The 19372-nt window shown below is 39.1% G+C and overlaps 2 protein-coding genes across 2 annotated transcripts in view; one reads left to right on the plus strand and one right to left on the minus strand.

Annotated features, from left to right (window-relative positions):
* LOC117374580 (myosin-11-like) overlaps positions 1–4409 on the plus strand; it is a 46999-nt gene extending 42590 nt beyond the window's left edge. Inside the window, exons 41-42 of the mRNA XM_055223812.1 lie at positions 3–175; positions 4125–4409. Coding sequence (XP_055079787.1) covers positions 3–175; positions 4125–4350 — 399 coding nt within the window. The 3' untranslated portion in view covers positions 4351–4409. The remainder of the gene's footprint in view (positions 1–2; positions 176–4124) is intronic.
* Positions 4410–5412: 1003 nt separating this feature from the next.
* On the minus strand, positions 5413–18708 carry LOC117374734 (nuclear distribution protein nudE homolog 1-A-like). Its single transcript, XM_033970922.2, has 9 exons — positions 18516–18708; positions 17214–17305; positions 14221–14374; positions 11049–11197; positions 10454–10590; positions 9663–9893; positions 9443–9534; positions 9100–9218; positions 5413–8354 (listed from the first exon to the last, which is right to left on the minus strand). Exons 2-9 carry the CDS (start codon positions 17297–17299, stop codon positions 8306–8308), a joined length of 1017 nt encoding a protein of 338 aa, XP_033826813.2. The 5' UTR covers positions 17300–17305; positions 18516–18708; the 3' UTR covers positions 5413–8305.
* Positions 18709–19372: the final 664 nt, after the last annotated feature.

A 19372-nucleotide genomic window follows, 5' to 3' on the forward strand; every position in this document is an offset into this window, starting at 1 on the left:
AGGCAGAGAAGGGAGCAGTCCGTGTGAAGCAGCTGAAGCTGCAGCTGGAGGAGGCGGAGGAGGAGGCTCAGCGAGCAGCAGCCATTCGGAGGAAACTACAGAGAGAGCTGGAGGAAGCTAATGAAGCTAACGAAGCTCTGAACCAAGAGGTGTCTGCACTCAGGGGCAAACTCAGGTGTGTATGTCAGGGCTGCAAGACTGATCTGTATCTAAATGAAGATTCACTAATTCAAAACCTGAAAATCGGTAGCATCTTAAGTGTCTTTGGTAATGATTGACTAAATTAAACCTATAGAAATATGTATTAAAGCTGCAAGATAAAGACAAATGTGATTTGAGTCCATGTTCACCTGACAAAAAAGTGCATATATATATATATATATATATATATATATATATATATATATATATATATATATATATATATATATATATATATATATATATATATATATATATATATATATATATATATATATATATATATATATATATATATATATATATATATATATATATATATATATATATATATATATATTATATATATGCACCTATATATGTGTGTGTGTGTGTACAGTTAGACTTCTCCTTTCACACCATAAGTAACATGGTTATATTTAAGATTTCTAATCATTTTACTTGCTGCTTGGACACGGGCAGCAGTTGTGACATACATAGAGGTAACTCCATTACTGTTACCCAGCAACCATACTGTAAAAAGAGTCAAGACTTGTCTAAGTTACACAATAGTTATTAATGTGCACAATAGTTACATTTTGTGTGGTGAGGTAAAGGTATTCTGTTTCAGAACTCACTGCTACACCCTGTATTTTTGAGCTTTTCTTTTCAACTTTTTCTAAAAACTACCACAAGACTGATCATTTAAAACTATGATAAATATTTACCACAGGTCCTATCCCATCCATCCATTTTCTTCCGCTTATCTGGGGCCGGGTCGCGGGGGCAGCAGTCTAAGCAGGGACTCCCAGACTTCCCTCACCCCGGACACGTCCTCCAGCTCCTCCGGTGGGACCCCAAGGCGTTCCCAGGCCAGCCGAGAGACATAGTCCCTCCAGCGTGTCCTGGGTCTTCCCCGAGGCCTCCTCCCGGTGGGACATGCCCAGAACACCTCCCTAGGGAGGCGTCCAGGAGGCATCCTGAGCAGATGCCCGAGCCACCTCAGCTGGTTCCTCTCAACGTGTAGGAGCAGTGGCTCTACTCCGAGCTCCTCCCGTGTGACTGAGCTCCTCACCCTATCCCTAAGGGTGCGCCCGGCCACTCTGCGGAGGAAACCCATTTCGGCCGCTTGTATCCGCGATCTTGTCCTTTCGGTCATTACCCAGAGCTCATGACCATAGGCCCCTCCCCGAACCGCCACCTTAACGTGGTGGAGGGGTTTGAGCACCCGAGGTCCTATCCCACCAAACCAAACCCATTTATAATTTGAAAAACCTGTCATACCTACCCATAGGTAGGTATGACAGGTTCCTACCCTCACCTATGGTCATGAGCTCTGGGTAATGACCGAAAGGACAAGATCGCGGATACAAGCGGCTGAAATGGGCTTCCTCCGCAGAGTGGCCGGGCGCACCCTTAGGGATAGGGTGAGGAGCTCAGTCACACGGGAGGAGCTCGGAGTAGAGCCACTGCTCCTACACGTTGAGAGGAACCAGCTGAGGTGGCTCGGGCATCTGCTCAGGATACCTCCTGGACACCTCCCTAGGGAGGTGTTCTGGGCATGTCCCACCGGGAGGAGGCCCCGGGGAAGACCCAGGACACGCTGGAGGGACTATGTCTCTCGGCTGGCCTGGGAATGCCTTGGAATCCCACCAGAGGAGCTGGAGGACGTGTCTGGGGTGAGGGAAGTTTGGGAGTCCCTGCTTAGACTGCTGCCACCGCAACCCGGCCCCGGATAAGCGGAAGAAAATGGATGGATGGATGGAACCTGTCATACCACTCTAATATCAAGCTAAAAGAGGCAGCTTTTACACCCAAGCAACCCTCTTCATTTGTCCAGGCTGAGAGCCTAGGGTGGTTTTCACATGTCAGTGGCTCTGTGGACCAGCCCCAGTGGAACTAGATTTAGTTCTGTTTACTTTACTTTTAAGTTGGTCTTGTTCACATGCACTGCACATCATTCACCGCAACTGCTCTGAGAAGCGTTTGAAGCGTTTACTCTACGACTGTTGGGTTCACCCAGGACAAAGCATCACTCTCAGAGCAAATGCTCTTTTACGTCGACCTAACTCCTGGGAATGTGAAAATGACATTAGACTCTCTTTTTCATGGGTGTCCTGTTCAAATACAGGAGAATACAAATAAGCCTGGCTTTGGGCACAGTCAGCAGGAGCTGGTCAGCTGACCTCAGGGCTCTGGGTGGAGTATAGGTCTGCAGTAACTTCCTCATATAATGAGGACCCATAGAGTGCAGATGTTCAAACACAATCGATAACATTTTGTCATCCAGTCACTTCTCAGTCAGACCTAACATCAGGTTCATTCAAAATCCAAACATTAAGACCTCCATGTAAGTGAAAGGTCTTAAAGAGAAAATGTGACTGCTGTCTGCCAGAGGTTCAGATTCAACATAATCCTTAACAACCTTTAACAAACCCTGCGCTCAAAAAATGTAACAAAGGAAAAAGACCATGATGAGCCGGCCAATGTAAAATAAGGATGGTGCCCTCTCAGGCCAGTCCTACAGAGGGCAGTAGGAGCTACCAGTGCACCACTGTCCCTACCCTCACTGTCTGTTTGAAAACAACACATTTCACATCATTTAGCACATTTATCCAGGAGTCTGGGATTGGGAGAGAACAGTTTATTCATTGCCAACAGTTCAAAGAGTGTAATCAAATGCAAAGCTGATCCAAGAACACTCTCCAACCCTCTAATCTAGTTGACAAAATCTTAAAAATAATAAGTATAAAAAAGATAACCTCAAAACTCTACAAAATAACAACTTCAATAAACACTTGGTTAACATTGCCATTTAACTAATGGAAAAAAAGACCTGGGAATCTCTCCCAGTCCCAACTTCTACTAGATTTTTTTCTATAATAAAATGATAATTATGATTTTAAACTGTTAAACTGTGAAAATGTCATTTAAATATTTTGTGGTTGCAGTGACAGTACTTTGCTTTCTACTGAAAGCCAACTTCAAAATGGAGCATTTATGTAAATAAACTAAATTTGCAACTAACCTTTCTAACTGTTACAAGACAAGGTCATTTAGACGTTGGTGAAAGTTATTTACATTAACTGTCCCACCTTTATTTAAAGGCAAAACATGTGCCCTTTCACATTATTCTGGTATAACTGTTATTTGAATTGATAAATTAAAAATATGTAGTAGAGGTTGAATTAAATATGGAGCAGCCAGTAATAGCTCCCGTGGACTTATTTGCGTCTATGGGGCGTTGTGCATTTAAATGGTTTGATGCATTAACTCAGATGTAGCACGGGACAATCCATTTTAAATTATAAATGTCACTTCCTGTTTTGTGTTTTCACTTCCTCAGGCATTTCTGATTTCTGCAGGTTTCAGGGCTTTAACCTCAGTCCCATTCTCCTTCTCCCTCCCCCCTCACTGCAAAAATGATATGAATTAGTTAAAATGACTTGATCTCAGTATAATAACCTTGATTTATTCAGTAGATACTTGTTAGGTATTGGTTATTTTAACTTGTTTCAACACTTTTCTTACATAAACGATATGAACCATGTGAACTTTGGTAAGAATAACAGTATTCCTGCACGTCTTGAATGCCTGGTCCTGATTTGTATTACATTTCGTATCACTAAACCCATCAGAAATGTTTTGTGTGTACCTTCACCATAAAAACTAAAAAGAAAAAAAAAAATCAAACGATGAAAATGAATAAAATCAGAGTGGGCCGTCACTGATGAGCTCCATAATTTTGTCTTGAAACAAAGGGAAGGTATAAACCAGTTGTAAATATGTTAAAAACAGTCACAAAATTTTCATAAAAGTAACGTAGTAAATCTTCATCAGAACTACTTAAATCCATTCTGAATTCAAGTCATTTTAAAATAATTTGGATTTACATTTTTGCGACACTATCTTTCCTCTTCTCTCCTTCCTTTATACCTTCCCAGGCGAGGCTGTGGCGTCGACTCCGGCTTCGTACCTGTAACTGCTCCTCGCGTCTCCATGGTGACGGCCGGTATGGGCGGGGGCTACAGGTCAATGGGCGGAGTCAGCCTAAGGCCCCGGCCCAAGCATAACTCTGTGGATTCAGAGGAAGAGGTCCGAGACATGAGTCCACCACCACAACAACAACATGACGAATACTACGATGATGAAGAGGAGACGGAGCAGTGAGGAGGAGGGTCAAAGATGGCCGCTGTTTATTTACACTGTTTAATGTCCCTTATGTTGATTTTTTTAATTACTAAAAGAATTATACCACTTATTTTCTTAAAGGGGACAGACGTACTAAACTAAATTCATTGATACTTTGCAGCCGACGTCATCAACTTTCCCTGGGGATGTGATGCTAACTGTAGGCATGTTCTGTCTGAGGCTTGGTTAGATTTTAATATGCGGTTTGTTTTAACATAGTGCTGGTTTGTGCTGTTAAACAAGTCCCGCTCAAATAACTTTACAGTCACAAGTTAGCTAGCATTAGCCAACAGTTCTTCAGTTAGTCGCTCTCGCGTTTTGGTTGAAAATCAAACGCCTAAACAGGACCATGAACGCTTGTATTGATCACAGGCTCCAACATTTTAAATATGTCATTAAAATCCATTTTTTCTTGAGTTTTCAGACTATCTAAAACTTTTTTGACAGTGTTTGCTGATGTGTGCATTGTGTCACCATGGTAGCTGCTGAACATTTCGCCATAGACATCCATGCAGAGTAATGTCACTGTATCAAAGTATCAGTTGTTGGTGGCTATTTAACCTATTTTGATGTTGTAATGTTTTAATGTTATAATGTATCATCAAAAAGTGAATGGGCTACTGTTTTTAATCTTACTTTACCTGCTTACTCTTACCAGCAGAAGGCACAAGGACTTATCAAGCACTAATCATAACTCTTGACTTTTCCCATAAAATCCATATAATTTATTTTAAGGTGTAAAACATGAATGTCTCCTTTAAGGTTTTTTTCCACATGGACAGGCCCAATGTGCAATTAATAATAAAACATTAAATTACTCAAACTTTCAAATAGGCTTTTTAGTGAAATCATTATTTATTTGAACTGAAAGCACTTAATATATTTATATTTCACATAAATTATTCTTGTGTTGTCAATTTATTACCGTATATTTAATTTAATTTGGATTTAACTTTGCTTGTTGTGGAAATAAAGTTGGGAATATATAAAGAACATTATGTTTTCTGTTTCATTGAAGAAATACAAACACGTGATTCTTTTCGAACATTATTTTATTCAAAAGTTTATTACGGCACATTTGGTAATTTTAAAGGCAAAACGCAACAGTTAAATCTCATATTCACCACATAAACCATCTCCTGTAACCGTGTGAAACCTGTCAACCTTGTAGTTTAGACACGTTCTGTAAAGCATGGCATTGTTTTAGTTTAGCAGCTCATATTTCTCAAATGTTTATGTTCTCGAGATGTAAGATGTAAGTCCTTACTGTTAAAAAGGTCCTATGTTACGCAAAATAGACTCTAGTGAGCTTTAAGTCATGTCAAAATGTTGTTACCTCCTCAAAAACATACCTGGAGTTGTGTTTTGTTTCATGCATACATCTCCAAAACTCAAAATTCTCTGTTTGACCTTGTGATGTCATGAAGTGGTGGATTTCAAGTTACCTTTTACATTTAGTTCAGTAAAGACTGGCAATTCTGACGCTCAAATTATCAAAATGATTCTAGTGAAGATCTATGGAGTTTAAAAACACACTGGAGCACTTCCTGGATTACCACATGACATCACAAGGTGGAACAGTGCGTGTGAATGAAATAAAACACAACTCAATGTAAGTTTTTGATGAGGAAACAACATTATAACAGGTCAGAAAGTAGCGTAATATGGGCCCTTTAACTTAATCTTTGTTTTAATGGTGCACTCTAGTATCCAAGGAAATCATTTTGCTTTGCCATGAATTTTCCACAGTACAGCATTAAAATGATTAACTTTTTCATCTTGCATTTTGTCAATTGCAAGTATTTTTAATGCTGAAATTACATGCTTTTCTTACTGTGAGAGGGGGGGGGGTTCACCACTCCAAAGATCTGACCTGTCACTTGGCCTGGAGGTGTCACCTGCTGGTCTCCATGGAAACGAGTTGAATGCCACACTGCGGACCATTTCTGGCAATGCAACAACATCATGGAGGCAAGCAGGCAAGCTCCTCCACTATAGAAAAGTTACATAGTGCACATTTTAAAAACAAATCCAAACACATCAGATTACAGCCCTAATAATACCCATGTTTCTCATTTGACAATAAGCTCCTACATATAAACTCCACCCACATATAGCAAAATAAATGTGCATTTTGTCAAAAGTTCAGTCCTGTTTTGGTAACATTCGTTCATAAAAAAAAAACAACAACAACAAAACAAAAATATTCTAGTTATTCTAAAGTCCCTTCAATTTGCATCATTATCGACGATGCAGCACAAGTCCATTCATTTCCAGTGTCATTTGTGGATAAGGCAGTTCAGTTTTTAAAATATAACTGGGACGGTTACACTCCAAAAAAAACAAAACAAAAACACAAAAATAATGTGAATTCAGAATATTTTAATACAGTTTTGACTAGTTTAAAGGGGCACTGGGTAAGTATTGTAGTGGGACGAGGGGTAGGGAGACGTCACTTTGCCCTGAAACACTCCACACTCTGGTAAATGTAAATGGTCACGTTTTTATACAGCACTTTTACACTAAAGGCACAATCTTTACATCAATGAACCACCAATGCAGTGGGTCAATGGATCTGACCGCTGAACCGATAAATATTTACGTCGAGAGCGGACTGCCAACTTTCGAATCAGTGGACAAACACTTTACCAACTGAGCTACTGTCGCCCACGGCAAAAACAGAAGCAATAAAAATGTTTTTTAAAAAATGTTTAAACCTTGGAACTTTCCAGGCAAAGTGACAACATTTTCACAGGACAAGCAGGTGACAGACCCGCCACCATCGACTGTAAGAAGCGAACTACGGGAGTGTGACGTCAAACATAGCATTCAGCTCCAGTCAAATGAAGTTCATCAAGGCTAGGCAGTTATAGGGGAGAGTTTGGGGCCGAGTTTCATATTTGGAATTCCAACCGCAACAACCGAGAGTCGAGAGCAATCCAAACGCGAGGCGGTTTAAGGAAACGCCCCTTCCCTCCCACACCACTGGTTTAGAACGGAGCGGGGTCTTAGCAACGCTGTCAATCAAACCTGTTGCTAATACTAGCGGGGAGCGACTTCGGGGAAATAAGACGCCTGATTTGTCTGATATTAAAGTTCATAACTTGAGTTACGGAGACAATACTGAAATAAAAACACCAGAATCATGTAAAGCGGGTTGATATGAACATTTTAAGAGCAAAATGATGAGCCCGACAGCAGCAGTTATGGAAAGAGGCGACAGTTTTCCAATGTAAAGTCCCATTGGAAGATTTACACAGTGCACCTTTAAATGTATTTGATGTATTTATATGATGACCTGGATTATGCCACAAATAGAACTGGTTTCAGCCAATGAGGTAAAAGAGCAAAACATTTAAGAGGTCATTTCAAGAACAATTTTCAAACTATCAGATACTACAACAAAATGAATAGCCAAAACATTAAAAGCTCCACTACGTAACTTTTCTAATGGGGGGTCCTTCACCTGCTTGTCTCCATGTTATTGCTTTGCCTGAAATGTTCCACAGAATGCCATTAAACCTGCTTGTTACAGGTGAGCTCTGTGGAGAGTCGAGCCCACTCACAGTAAGAATGCATGTTTTTCAATGTGTTTTTGTTTAGCATCAAAAACACCCAACAGAAGATTAGTTTAATGTCATACTGTGTAATATTCAAGGTTAAGCAATAGCATCTCCATGACAACAAGCAGGTAGTGGCCCCCCCATACCAGAAAAGTTACATAGTGCACCTTAAAGTCAAATAATCTAGGCCAACACATACATCTAAACAAGTCAATGCTACTCAGATATAAATATTTTGATTTCACTGTGTTTCAACAGCTTCATCAACACTGTAAAGAATGAATTTAAGTGCAAGTGCGAGTCCAGTTATTTAATGCAGTCTGTTGGCAGTGTCCAGAAGCAGCAGTAAGTACCATTAAAGGTAAACGTTTTCAGAGCAACACCTTCGAACCAGAGCCAAAGTCCAGCTTCTTCACCAAACTGGAAAAAAGTCAAGATCATTTGGGAGGATTAACACAGATTTCAATGTTATTTATTTATTTTGGTTTAGATAATCAATTGTTGCCATTCATCAGTTTACACATGATACTCATTGATCTTTTGAGTAACTAACCATGAGTTTTGTTGAAGAATAATTAGCACTGTTGGCATAGCAATTAGTAAAACAAAACCAAATAAAGAAAATTCTAAATGTTATCTATCACTTTTCTAATGGCACACAATGAAAAACAGACAAAGATCACGACAGAAAGTAAACCAGATTAGCCACTAGGGTTGTCAAAAGTATCTAAAATCAGATACTAATTGATACTAAAACTAGTACTGAAACTAGTTACTCATTTGAGAAGGTATAAATGCTAAATACCGGAAGGTCACATTCACAGGAGAGAAATGAACCTTTCCTGAATAGCTTTAGAATGATCTTGAGCTGTATCAGAACAAGAATAAGACCACAAGGACCACTATGGAACATACCTGGATGACTGAGGGATTGCATCGATATATGGCCACATAGGAATATAAAAGAAAGTACTACAATTTAATACTGAAAATCACAATCTATTGTTTAAAGAAAGAGTTTTTTATTATCATTGTGGTATCAGAATCTTAGTGTTGTCACGATACTAAAATTTCAAACTCAACTTTGATACTGATATTTGCCAGTAAACTAGATTCCTGCGAATAGAAATGATTTGAATGAAAAGTACTCAAAAATCAAACTCACCTCTTGTTGTATTGGCCGCTGTCTGAGTTCTGTCTGCCTCTCGCTGAAGCCCCACGTGCGCCCCTGTGGCTCTGCTCATGCACATACTCTCGACAGGAGGCCAGACGAGACTCTAGGTTCTACACACAGCACAGAAAAAGATTGATCACCATCTCATTTTTTTTTGTTATGAAGTGACCACTAAATAATTTCTTTCTGATCATGCTCCTTCACACTGCTCCTCAGGGTGTGTGGTTATCTTATAGGTCCAGAAATTAGACTATGATCAGATTATAATCACATTTTGGTGTGCATGTGAGCATAGCCAGTGAACCATCCTCAGTTTTAAACAGAATAGACTCACCCCGACTTTCCTGAGCAGCTCTCCCACGATGTTGAGAGCAGAGATCCTCGCTGATGTTGTGAACGGAGTCCCACTTCCACTCACCGCCTCTGCTGGAGGTAATATGGTAAAATAAGCATAGTATCAGACCATGTTCAAATTAAATATATACTGTACCAACATTTCAAAAACATTATACATGTAAAACTCGCTTTATGACCCACCAAAAGTGAATACTGACCCTTACTGGCAGCAGGTGTTGTTGCAGAAGCATCAGCAGCATTAGCTTTGGTTGGTGTTGTGTCTGTTGGTAGATTTTCTGTCTGCTCCTCCAGCCTCGTCTCCTCTCTCCTCATCTCCTCCCTCCTCATCTCCTCCCTCCTCCTGTCCGGGGTAAGGGGGGGAGTGGACACAGAGCTCAAAGATGGTTTCCGCTCTTGTTTCTGCTGAACTGCCAGCTCCTGTCTCAGGTCTGACAAAAGAGAAAGAGCGTTGTAAGCTCTGAAAATTAAGCCATACAAGTTCCATTTCATCCCTCCTGACCACCAGGGGGCAGTGCAAAAATGTTTAGTAAAAAGTAATTTAATTTGTTCCTTTTCAAATTAAATGCACTACTGTTCATTGTAGTTCACAGGAGGGACAGTGAATCTATGAGAAACCAAAGAGGAGATTTATAGATGTGGTGAAACAGGACGTGAAGTTAGTTAGCTTGATAGGATCCACTTTGGATAGAGAAAATGATCCTAAATTGTTGAAAATTCTCCTCTGTATTTGACTCATCCTTCAGTGCTCCTGGGTCAACTTGTCCAGAGCAGTGGACGCCACAATGCCACACTGGAGACCCATCTCCAGATCTTGAGCTAGTTTTGGTCAAAACTACCTCAGCTGGAGGATGTGGTACATGTTTTGGGTTGATGGGGGAAACTAAAGTGCCAGGAGGAGACTCACTCAGACAGACGCACAGTTTATCTTTAATCAATCGGTTTAACCAAGTACAGTATTTCCAGTATGTCCTTTTAAATCTGTGCACACCTCGGGCCTCGTCTTTGAGCCTCTGCACTGACTCCAGCAGGTTTTCCTTCTCATCAAGTTCGCTCTCCAAGAATGCATTCCTCTCGATGACCTGGTTCATCCGCTGCTCGAAATCTTCCAAGGACATGATGGTGGCTCTGAGTGCACAGGGAAAACAGAAATGATTTAGCAGTGGGTTAAATTTTTTTTTTAAATGCACCACACTTCCCTTTCATCGCATACCTACCTGCTCATTGAAGTACTCCAAGAGTTATAAAGAGAGATGCTTAGGGTCTGTATCTATCGCCATGGAGACTTTTTCAAAACAGCCAGTAGTTAGTTGATTTTTTTTTTTTTATTATTGATTCCTACCAGTACGAAACCCAGAAACATGAACACTCAATATACTGTGATAATATTGTTCATATATATTATATAATATTGAGTATTATAACCTCTAATGATGCAGGTCAGATGGAGGAAAAATGGCAACAAAATACTTTAGTTTTTCTTTTTGTTTTTCTAAAAGTAAACATTATATACCTTACTCTCATTTTATCTGCATCTCTCCATCTCCCCTGGTTAAATAAAGTTGAAACAGTTTGAAATATTGTACCTCTTGGCTCTCTCCAGGTCGTCGTTGGCCTGTTCCAGTTCTCTGATGTACCTCTGAAGCTGCTCTTTCACAGCTGAGGTCTGAGACAGCTCCGACTCCAGCTCTGAGATCTGCCTGAAGGCCTCCGAGTGCTGCACCTCGTACTTTTCCTGAAACACACACAGGACACAAGAGGAAAGAATTACCAATACTGAATGACTTAGAGCATCTTCATTTAAAACAGTATCTTTAAAAAAAAATGAAAGAAACCTGCTGTTGAAAAATATATATGGCCCACTTGTTCACTGATTTATTTCAAATCTGACTTTGAATGCAGACAAACTAACTTTGAACCAACAAGCTCTGCTGTTGTGTGCTTAAGCAACATTCTTAACTCTTGATTACTTCATTGATTAGTGGTTAGTAGTGGTCGGACGCAGATTGGCAGCCTTTCTTCCACAGCTGTGACTATAGTAGTAACTTAACACCACAGTATGAATGAATGAATGAATGAATAATGACAACTGTATCACTTTGAGAGGCTCCAACAAACCTGTAAAGAGCCTTACCGTGCAAGGCCTTAATATTCACCTTATCCCAGAAGTTCCCATGGGTGTCACCATTGTCACTAAGGCCGATACTGACAGCAAATAAGTTGTATACGAACTACAGAGCTATTTTAAAGCCTCCAGAGAATCAGTGCAGTGTTGACTTGTTGGTCACATGATCTTGGAACATTTTACACAAATGAACCTACTTTATTCAGATCTACTCACATTTTAGCAGCAAAACTTTTCTCAAATTCTTCATTGAAATTAATGGGATTCTCATTTAACTGGATTTAAGTGCACTGTAGTAGCATTTAGAGTCAAAACTGGGTGGAATAAGAAGGTCAACAGTATTATTATTTATTACATGTAGATAAAAGTATATCATTGGAGATGTTCTTGACACATATGGAAAAAAGCTCCATCTTCGTAATAGAGAAACTTCTCTTAACATATGGGATGTGTAGTTTGACAACAAGAAATTCACTTTACAATAGAGAGTTTAGTACATTACGTAACAGTGGGGGTGATACAGCATCACTCGGTCTTTGTGTTTTGTTGTAGCTCGGAGCCCATCGGCGAAGACACCACTGTCAGCTGTCTCTAAATGAACCTGCCTAAGCCCGGCCGACTGATGGAATAAAACTTAAAGGGGACATACACTGTAAAATCTACTTTTATTAGGTTTTAGCCATGTTTCAACGGTGTTCCCTCATCATTATCTTATCTTATATTATCCTTTTCCTGCATGTGACTGGGGCTTGAGTGAACATAACATAGCTTTTTTTTCCATCTACTCTCTATCCACACCAACTGTTAACTTATGATTGTTAAAAAAAATTAAGATATCGGGTCATACGTGCAAGTACAGGTGGCTAGAATTGGCCAAAAATTGTACTCAAGCAAGAGTAACGTTACTTCAAAATAATATTACACAAGTAGAAGCACAAAGTAAAAAAGATCAAGAAATTACTTAAGTAAAAGTAAAAAGGTATTTGGGAAAAGTACTACTCAAGTAAGAGTAACTGTCAGGAGGTAACATCTGATTTTTAGTGAAGTTAATGTAATTTGGAAGGACACAAAAACTAAATCATATCTGAAGGAGCAAGAAACACAAATCTTCAAATCATTTCATATTGTCGACATAAATCTCAAGTGACTTTAGACTTACAGTGGGAAGAGGAACCACAACTTTTACTCAAGTAAGAGAACTGTTACTTCCATAGAAATATTACTCAAATAGGTAATAGGTAAAAGTATGCTACTGAGACATACTCTGAAAAGTATAATTTCTTTAAAAAAGTAAAGTAAATGTAACAGAGTATTAAAACATGTTCAGCCACTTTTCAGCAACAAAAACACATACATGAAATTCCACTGTTTGCTGGGAACAACTGCAACTCTGAGACTGCATTTTTTCTAAAAGTCAATTATCACATTTCTATAACTGAGCTGTTTCACACCAGTTTTGTGGTTTAAAAAACCCTAAAGGGCGCCCAGGGAATGGAGACATTTCACTGCGTTTTTCACATCTACAGACATGTTTAGACCTGCACCATGATGGTTTATCTGATTATCTTTACATAGTTTTAACTAAAACACTGAAGAATTTGATCAGTCATCTCAAAACATGGAAAGTGAAGTGAAGAGTATTTAGTATCAAGTATTTGAGGAAAAATAATCATTCTTCAACAGTTTCCATTGGAAATTACTTAAACAAGGGTATGGTTAAATAAAATTGACTATAATATTTGGAATGAGCACAACATTTACTCATTTACAGCAATAAAGTCTAAGTAGCACTTTGTGGCAAAATGAGACAGCTGTGCTCTGTCTGAAGCTAATAATAAAGTACTGTATCTATGAACATGAAGTGAGAGCCGTGAGCAGTGCTATGATTGACAGAAGCTTGGCAGTCCACCCCAGTTTCACTTGCCATGTGACAAAAGCTGTTCTAAAGTCATGAATGTGCCCAAAAACTGTATCTTAACTATTTGCTACAGGGTTTGTGAAAGCTACAATCGAGTTTGTGGTTTAAATACATGCTTCATCCAAGTGCAGCTTCATGGTACACCTTATTGTTCCCCCTAAAAAAACGTGTCCTCTACATTTGACCCATCTTTCAGTATTGCCTTTTATGCATCGGTTGTTAAAAATCAGAAGAAACATTGCCTTGGATCCAGAATACACACTGCTCCAATACTTTATGAAGATGTGAGTCTGAGCCAATAAAATTAAACAGTTAATCTAAGGTGAGGCAAGTTTGATTTTATTAGTAAATCATAGGTGACCAACAAGCTCTTTTGTTTAACGTGCGTCACTGAAAAAAGGCAAATTGCATGATCATGTTTGGTCAGGCCTGAGACACAACGGAGGGTGTGGGGACCAGACTGATACCAATCTGTATAAAAAATATAGAGAGAGATCAGTCTGGATTCGCCAGGCAACAAAGAACCAGGAAGAACATGCACAGAAATCTGGAAATTGAACGTACAACTTGCTATGAGGCTAAAATGACTATTCTTTAAATTATTCCCTGCGACCATCACAAATACATTCAAATAGTCTATGTGAGTGAAGTCCCAGTTTAACCTCTTTAGGAATAACTTTGCTTTACAAAACAAAATATCAGCAGTTACTCTAACCTTGTAGTTGTCGAGCTCCATTCTGAGGCGCTGGTTTAGGGACAACAGTTCTTTGTTGCGGGTTTCACACTGTTTGAGCTCAGTCTCCAACTCCGACTCGTAATCTCGACTCATCTGCTGAAACTCGGATAACTCCAACTGTGCCTCCTCAGCTCTGAGCAAAGACAAGAGTAAAATAAAACAGGAAACGTGTGAGGGAACTGTGAATCATATGTCCATTTATAACAAATTAGTGATGCGTCCAGATTGATTTTTAAAACATTTTGCCCACGAAGAATTCATTGTGTGTGCTACATTTGTATTGTACTTAAACGCCCGGTCCCTAGTTCGCAGTGAACAGGACCAGACTTTGTTAAATCACCTCACCACCAGAGTCAGAGTCATGCCGTGGTAGCCTTTACTATAGTCCCGGTAGTTGAAGCGCGGCGCTGTGCTCCTGGTAATTCTGAACATGGCAGAGGAAAAGAAAGCTTTGCAAGAAGCTCCTAGTGTGTACAAGGTGTATATTTGGGAGTATTTTGGCTTTTATAATAAAGATGGAACAACAGAGTATGACAAAAGCCATGTGGTGTGCAAAACCTAACAAGCTAAAATAAAATTCTGTGAAAACAACACAAGTCTTTGGGCTCAAGATACCAAGATGAACTGGAGGTAAACAAGTCAAAATTGTCATCCCAAATGACTCTTGAACATGCAAATTTAGTCACATTCATCCCAAACTTGCAGCGTGCTGCAAAAATGCATTAAGTTGTGATGGTTGGACATCTAGGACCACCAAATCATACGCAACCATAACAGCTCATCACATGAATGACCAGTGGAAGGTGGTGTGGGATGTATTACAAACACGGCCAATGTATGAAAACCATACCTGAGAAAAGATCAAGGCTGTAAATGAATGGGAATTTGAAAGCCAAGTCTACCATAGACATTGATAACGTTGCCAACATGGCTGTGGTGGCGCAGTGAGCAGAGATGACACACATTTACTGTTTTGTGCACAGGCTAATCCTCGCATCAGAAAAGGCACTTGAAGCACCACCGTGACCAGACGTTTTAGCAGAATAAGACAACACAACCTTCTTCAGACACAGTGCATTAGCCAGTCACCAGCTTAAACTCATACAAAAACTGCTTCAGCTACCAAAACATTACAGACATCATTACAAGATCAGCAGCCAGCAATCTGTCCTGCCCTCCTCTTCAGTGAAATCAGGGAAAATGTAAAGGATATATTCACTTAGTCTGACATTACATGTTCAAAAGAGAAAAGCACTGAAGCCACCGAAGCATGCCACATTAGTGATGTCTGAGGAGAGCATGCCAACACTTTCACTGTCATAGTCACACGGTCTTTCATTGTGCTTCTTGATGCTAAGGTTGTCGTAACAGCAGAAAAGCACCCTGATGATTCTGAGACTTCAAGGGAAATCACATCAGCCACAGCACAAGATTCATCCAAAAGAAACAACACTGAGAAGACGACTCTGTCCATCACAAGTGCTGTTGAAGAATCTTGTGTTCCTGTCTGAAGAAGAGGCTGTCCACATCTACTCCACCCTGACTGACGCTGTGGTTGCAGAAATACAAAAACACACTTGTGTAAATAAACTAGAATATTTAAACATTTTATGATTTCATGCATGTGAAACCATTATACAAATAAAATGTATATTATACATTATAAATGCATATGATCCTGAATTGTAATACATTAGATAAATTAACTGAAATATTAAAAACTTGTTTTATGTTTTTCAGAAGCAAAAAGGAAGAGGAAAAAGAAGAGGATGAAGTTATCCAGTCTTCATATCCCAATGACGATCAGCTGACCACCAGCCAGCCCCCAGAAGAGACCAAGGGCATCATCTGTTTTGACTGAGCTTCTGGAAACATTTGCCTCTGCAAAAAGAATGTCACACAACAATCTGCACATGATGTGGCCACGGAAGGGGTAAACCAGTTCAGGATGAGACACAGTTGGCACTCTGTGGAGATCTGCTCCACTGGTGGAAGGGGCATGAGGCGGAGGGTTGCAAGGTATTTCCTTTGTATCCAAGGTACAAGTGTTTCTTCAGAAAGGGCTTTCTCCTTTGCAGGGGGCCTTGTATCATCGCCGAAGAAGTGTCTTAAAAGCAGGCCATGTTGATCAATATATATGTTGATATATCCAAATATTAAAACAATGGACGGTATATTGCTCAAGTTGTGGCATGCATATTGTGATACGTATCGTATCGCCAGATTCATGGCAATGAATATACTAAGCAATAGACTCGATACTCAATACCGATTCTGATATCATGGTAATAATAATAAAAAACACAGATTTTCAGTATTAAATCATATCATTAATCATTAAATCACCATGTAGACCTATATCTGTGTATTTTACACACATATAGTATTTTACTTCTATGGCGTATTAACTGCCTACACATAAACATATTTAGATCACCATGTTACCTTTTATTGTTTTGAAAATGTTAGATTTGCCTAAAACAATGTATTCACATGTTTTAGAAGGTGTTTTTGACCCCCCCTCGCTTTGCTCTCTGCGCTAAGTCCCTCTCCCTTCAGAGCGCTGTCACAACACAATCAGCGTGCATCCCACTAATGAAACTACTGCACATCACACCAGGTTCGCTGTGTACAGTTTTGTATAATATTTAATATATTTATGGAGAATTGTCGTGTGGCAGCATGGGTAATGTAGCCTTGTGGGTGGAGCATTGCACAAAATCTTAAAGCTAACCATAAGGAGGGTTCGAATAGGGCCCAGGAGAGATTGAAAAGTATGCATGTGTCAATAATCTAGCAGTGTGTTTTTGAGCCATATAAATGCACATAGTTGCAGAAATACAAGGAAAAATTGATTGTCATACTGTGACACATTCCTGGCAAAGCAATAACAACTCAGTGACACCAGCAGATAGCAAAGCCCCACCCAAAAGGTTATGTAGTGCACCTTTAAATAAACAATTTTAACATACATTTGCTGGTGTTTTGCAGCTTGTTCTTTCCAGTATTCCAGTTCATCCTGAAGAGACTCAAACTTCAGAGTCTCCTGATCCTCCATCTGTGTCTGAGAATGAAATACAAGGACAGATCAAGCACTGTAGCACACAATCCAACAAAATATATATATGGTATCACTTAAAGGTCCAATATTACGCAAAAACTCTTGTTGTGAAGGTAACAGCATTATAACATGGCTTAAACCTCACAACATACCTGGAGTTGTGTTTTGTGTCATTCACATATGTTTGAGCAGCGGTGGAAGAAGTACTGTACTTGATTTTGTTACATACATAAAACTACAGATACCAAAGCAAAAAAAAAATACTTAAGTACAAGTTAAAAAGTAAGTATTTCACAAAGATTTTGACATGTAAAAAAATCTTCAAATGCAGTTTTGATAAAGATGTGTGCAGAATTTTGTTCAGCGGAAACAATTGAATCTGTTTTTTTTCTAGATGATGCAGAACTTGATCAAAATAAACCCCTCAGCAGGTTTTACACAATAATAGTAATAAACTTTTACTATTTGCACTTAAGCACAGTACCTTAAAACTTGGACTTCCACTCTGAGTTTCAGTAGCCCTTTAGTATTAGTCTCCGAAGCTCAAAATGCTCTGTTTCACCTTGTGATGTCATGAAGCGGTAATTTTCAATTTAAAAGCTGCCTTTGACATGTTCCGTGGAGATTGGAAATTCCAGGGCTGAAAATATCCAAAAGATTCTGGTAAAGGTGGTGGTGATGAAGTTCAAAAACACAATGGATGGCTTCCTGTATTACACATCACAAGGTGGAACAGGGAGTTTTCAGTTTGAGAGAAAAACGTTTGGTTTCACAGCAGACATTTTACACCCATTTATAAGACTAGTTGAATTTGACATGCTTTTGTAATTAAAAAAAAAAAAAAAAGTAAAACCACTGTGTTGTTTCAGGATCTCACTTCTGAGCACTTTGCTTAGTATAAACACCCTTTTCATACAATCTGCAATAAACTACAGTATAATAAGTGCAATGATTTGTCTGTTTATTTAGTCACGTGATAAATGAAAGTTCCTGGAAAGCTAACGGGACTTTGGAGTAGATAAATACTACAAGATTTATGTTTTTTGCCTCTATCGTATTTAAACATCTTTATAACAAGACAGCCCGCTTTTAATTGAAGATTGACCTATGAATAATAAAGGTTGCAAAATATGTTTTGATCCAAATCTGTGAGCTAAATTAAAGGGCTAGCGGTTTAAATCCCAGCTGGACCGAGTCAAAGCAAACAACTTACCTCGACCTTTTTAACACGCTTTTTACACTTTTACGATCTCAAACGCCTCTCAAAAGAAACTTAAAACATCCAACAACACGTCACAGAAAGATTTACTCCCAAAGAAGTCGAAAAAGTGCATAAAACGACTTAGAAAAGTTGGTTATAACACAAAAGTAGCTAGTTCCACCGACAGGGACAATACGAGCAGGCGTGCATATTGTCAGGACAGTTAAGCCAATCAGAAGAGAGCATGCAACTCTTTCTTCATTCTTATTGGACAAGACTCAATCAATCAAAAGTTTAGGGCGGGGTTTAAGTTAAGTATCCAGTAAAAGCGTTAAATATCTTAGTTTATTGATTAATACATTTTTGTTTTAGAGTATTTTTAAAAGCGTACGCATTATTTTAGTTTTGTACAAGTTTTCCTTTCTGAATTATAGAGTTTATTTAGGGAGCCTGTATATTCCACTAGACGGCGCCAGTTCTGCGGTTTCACATTCTCCAAAAATGATTTGGCAAATCATTTATAACTCTTGACTCAGTTTTTCCCACATGTTTAGGTTCACATTTAGATTTATATCCTGACTATGACATCATCGGGCATAGGTTATTCAATGACATCACACTGGATTGAGATACAGACTAAAATTAATGTCCCAGGCCGTATTAAAAGGCCCAGTGTCTGTAATTGCTGTGTTTAATGCACCCATCTGAATGACTCACTGTTCTAACCACCAGTTTGTGGCCCTAAGCTTCGAATAAGTTTAGATATGCAGTCTTCAGTGGAAAAAAGTTTGGATAATTCTGGTTCAAACCATGCTTCGGAACATTATCCATGGAAATAGATCAGTTTTAGGCCATATTGTGGAATATTA

This window comes from Periophthalmus magnuspinnatus, chromosome 8 (assembly GCF_009829125.3).
Source record: "Periophthalmus magnuspinnatus isolate fPerMag1 chromosome 8, fPerMag1.2.pri, whole genome shotgun sequence".
NCBI classification, from domain to species: Eukaryota; Metazoa; Chordata; class Actinopteri; order Gobiiformes; family Gobiidae; genus Periophthalmus; species Periophthalmus magnuspinnatus.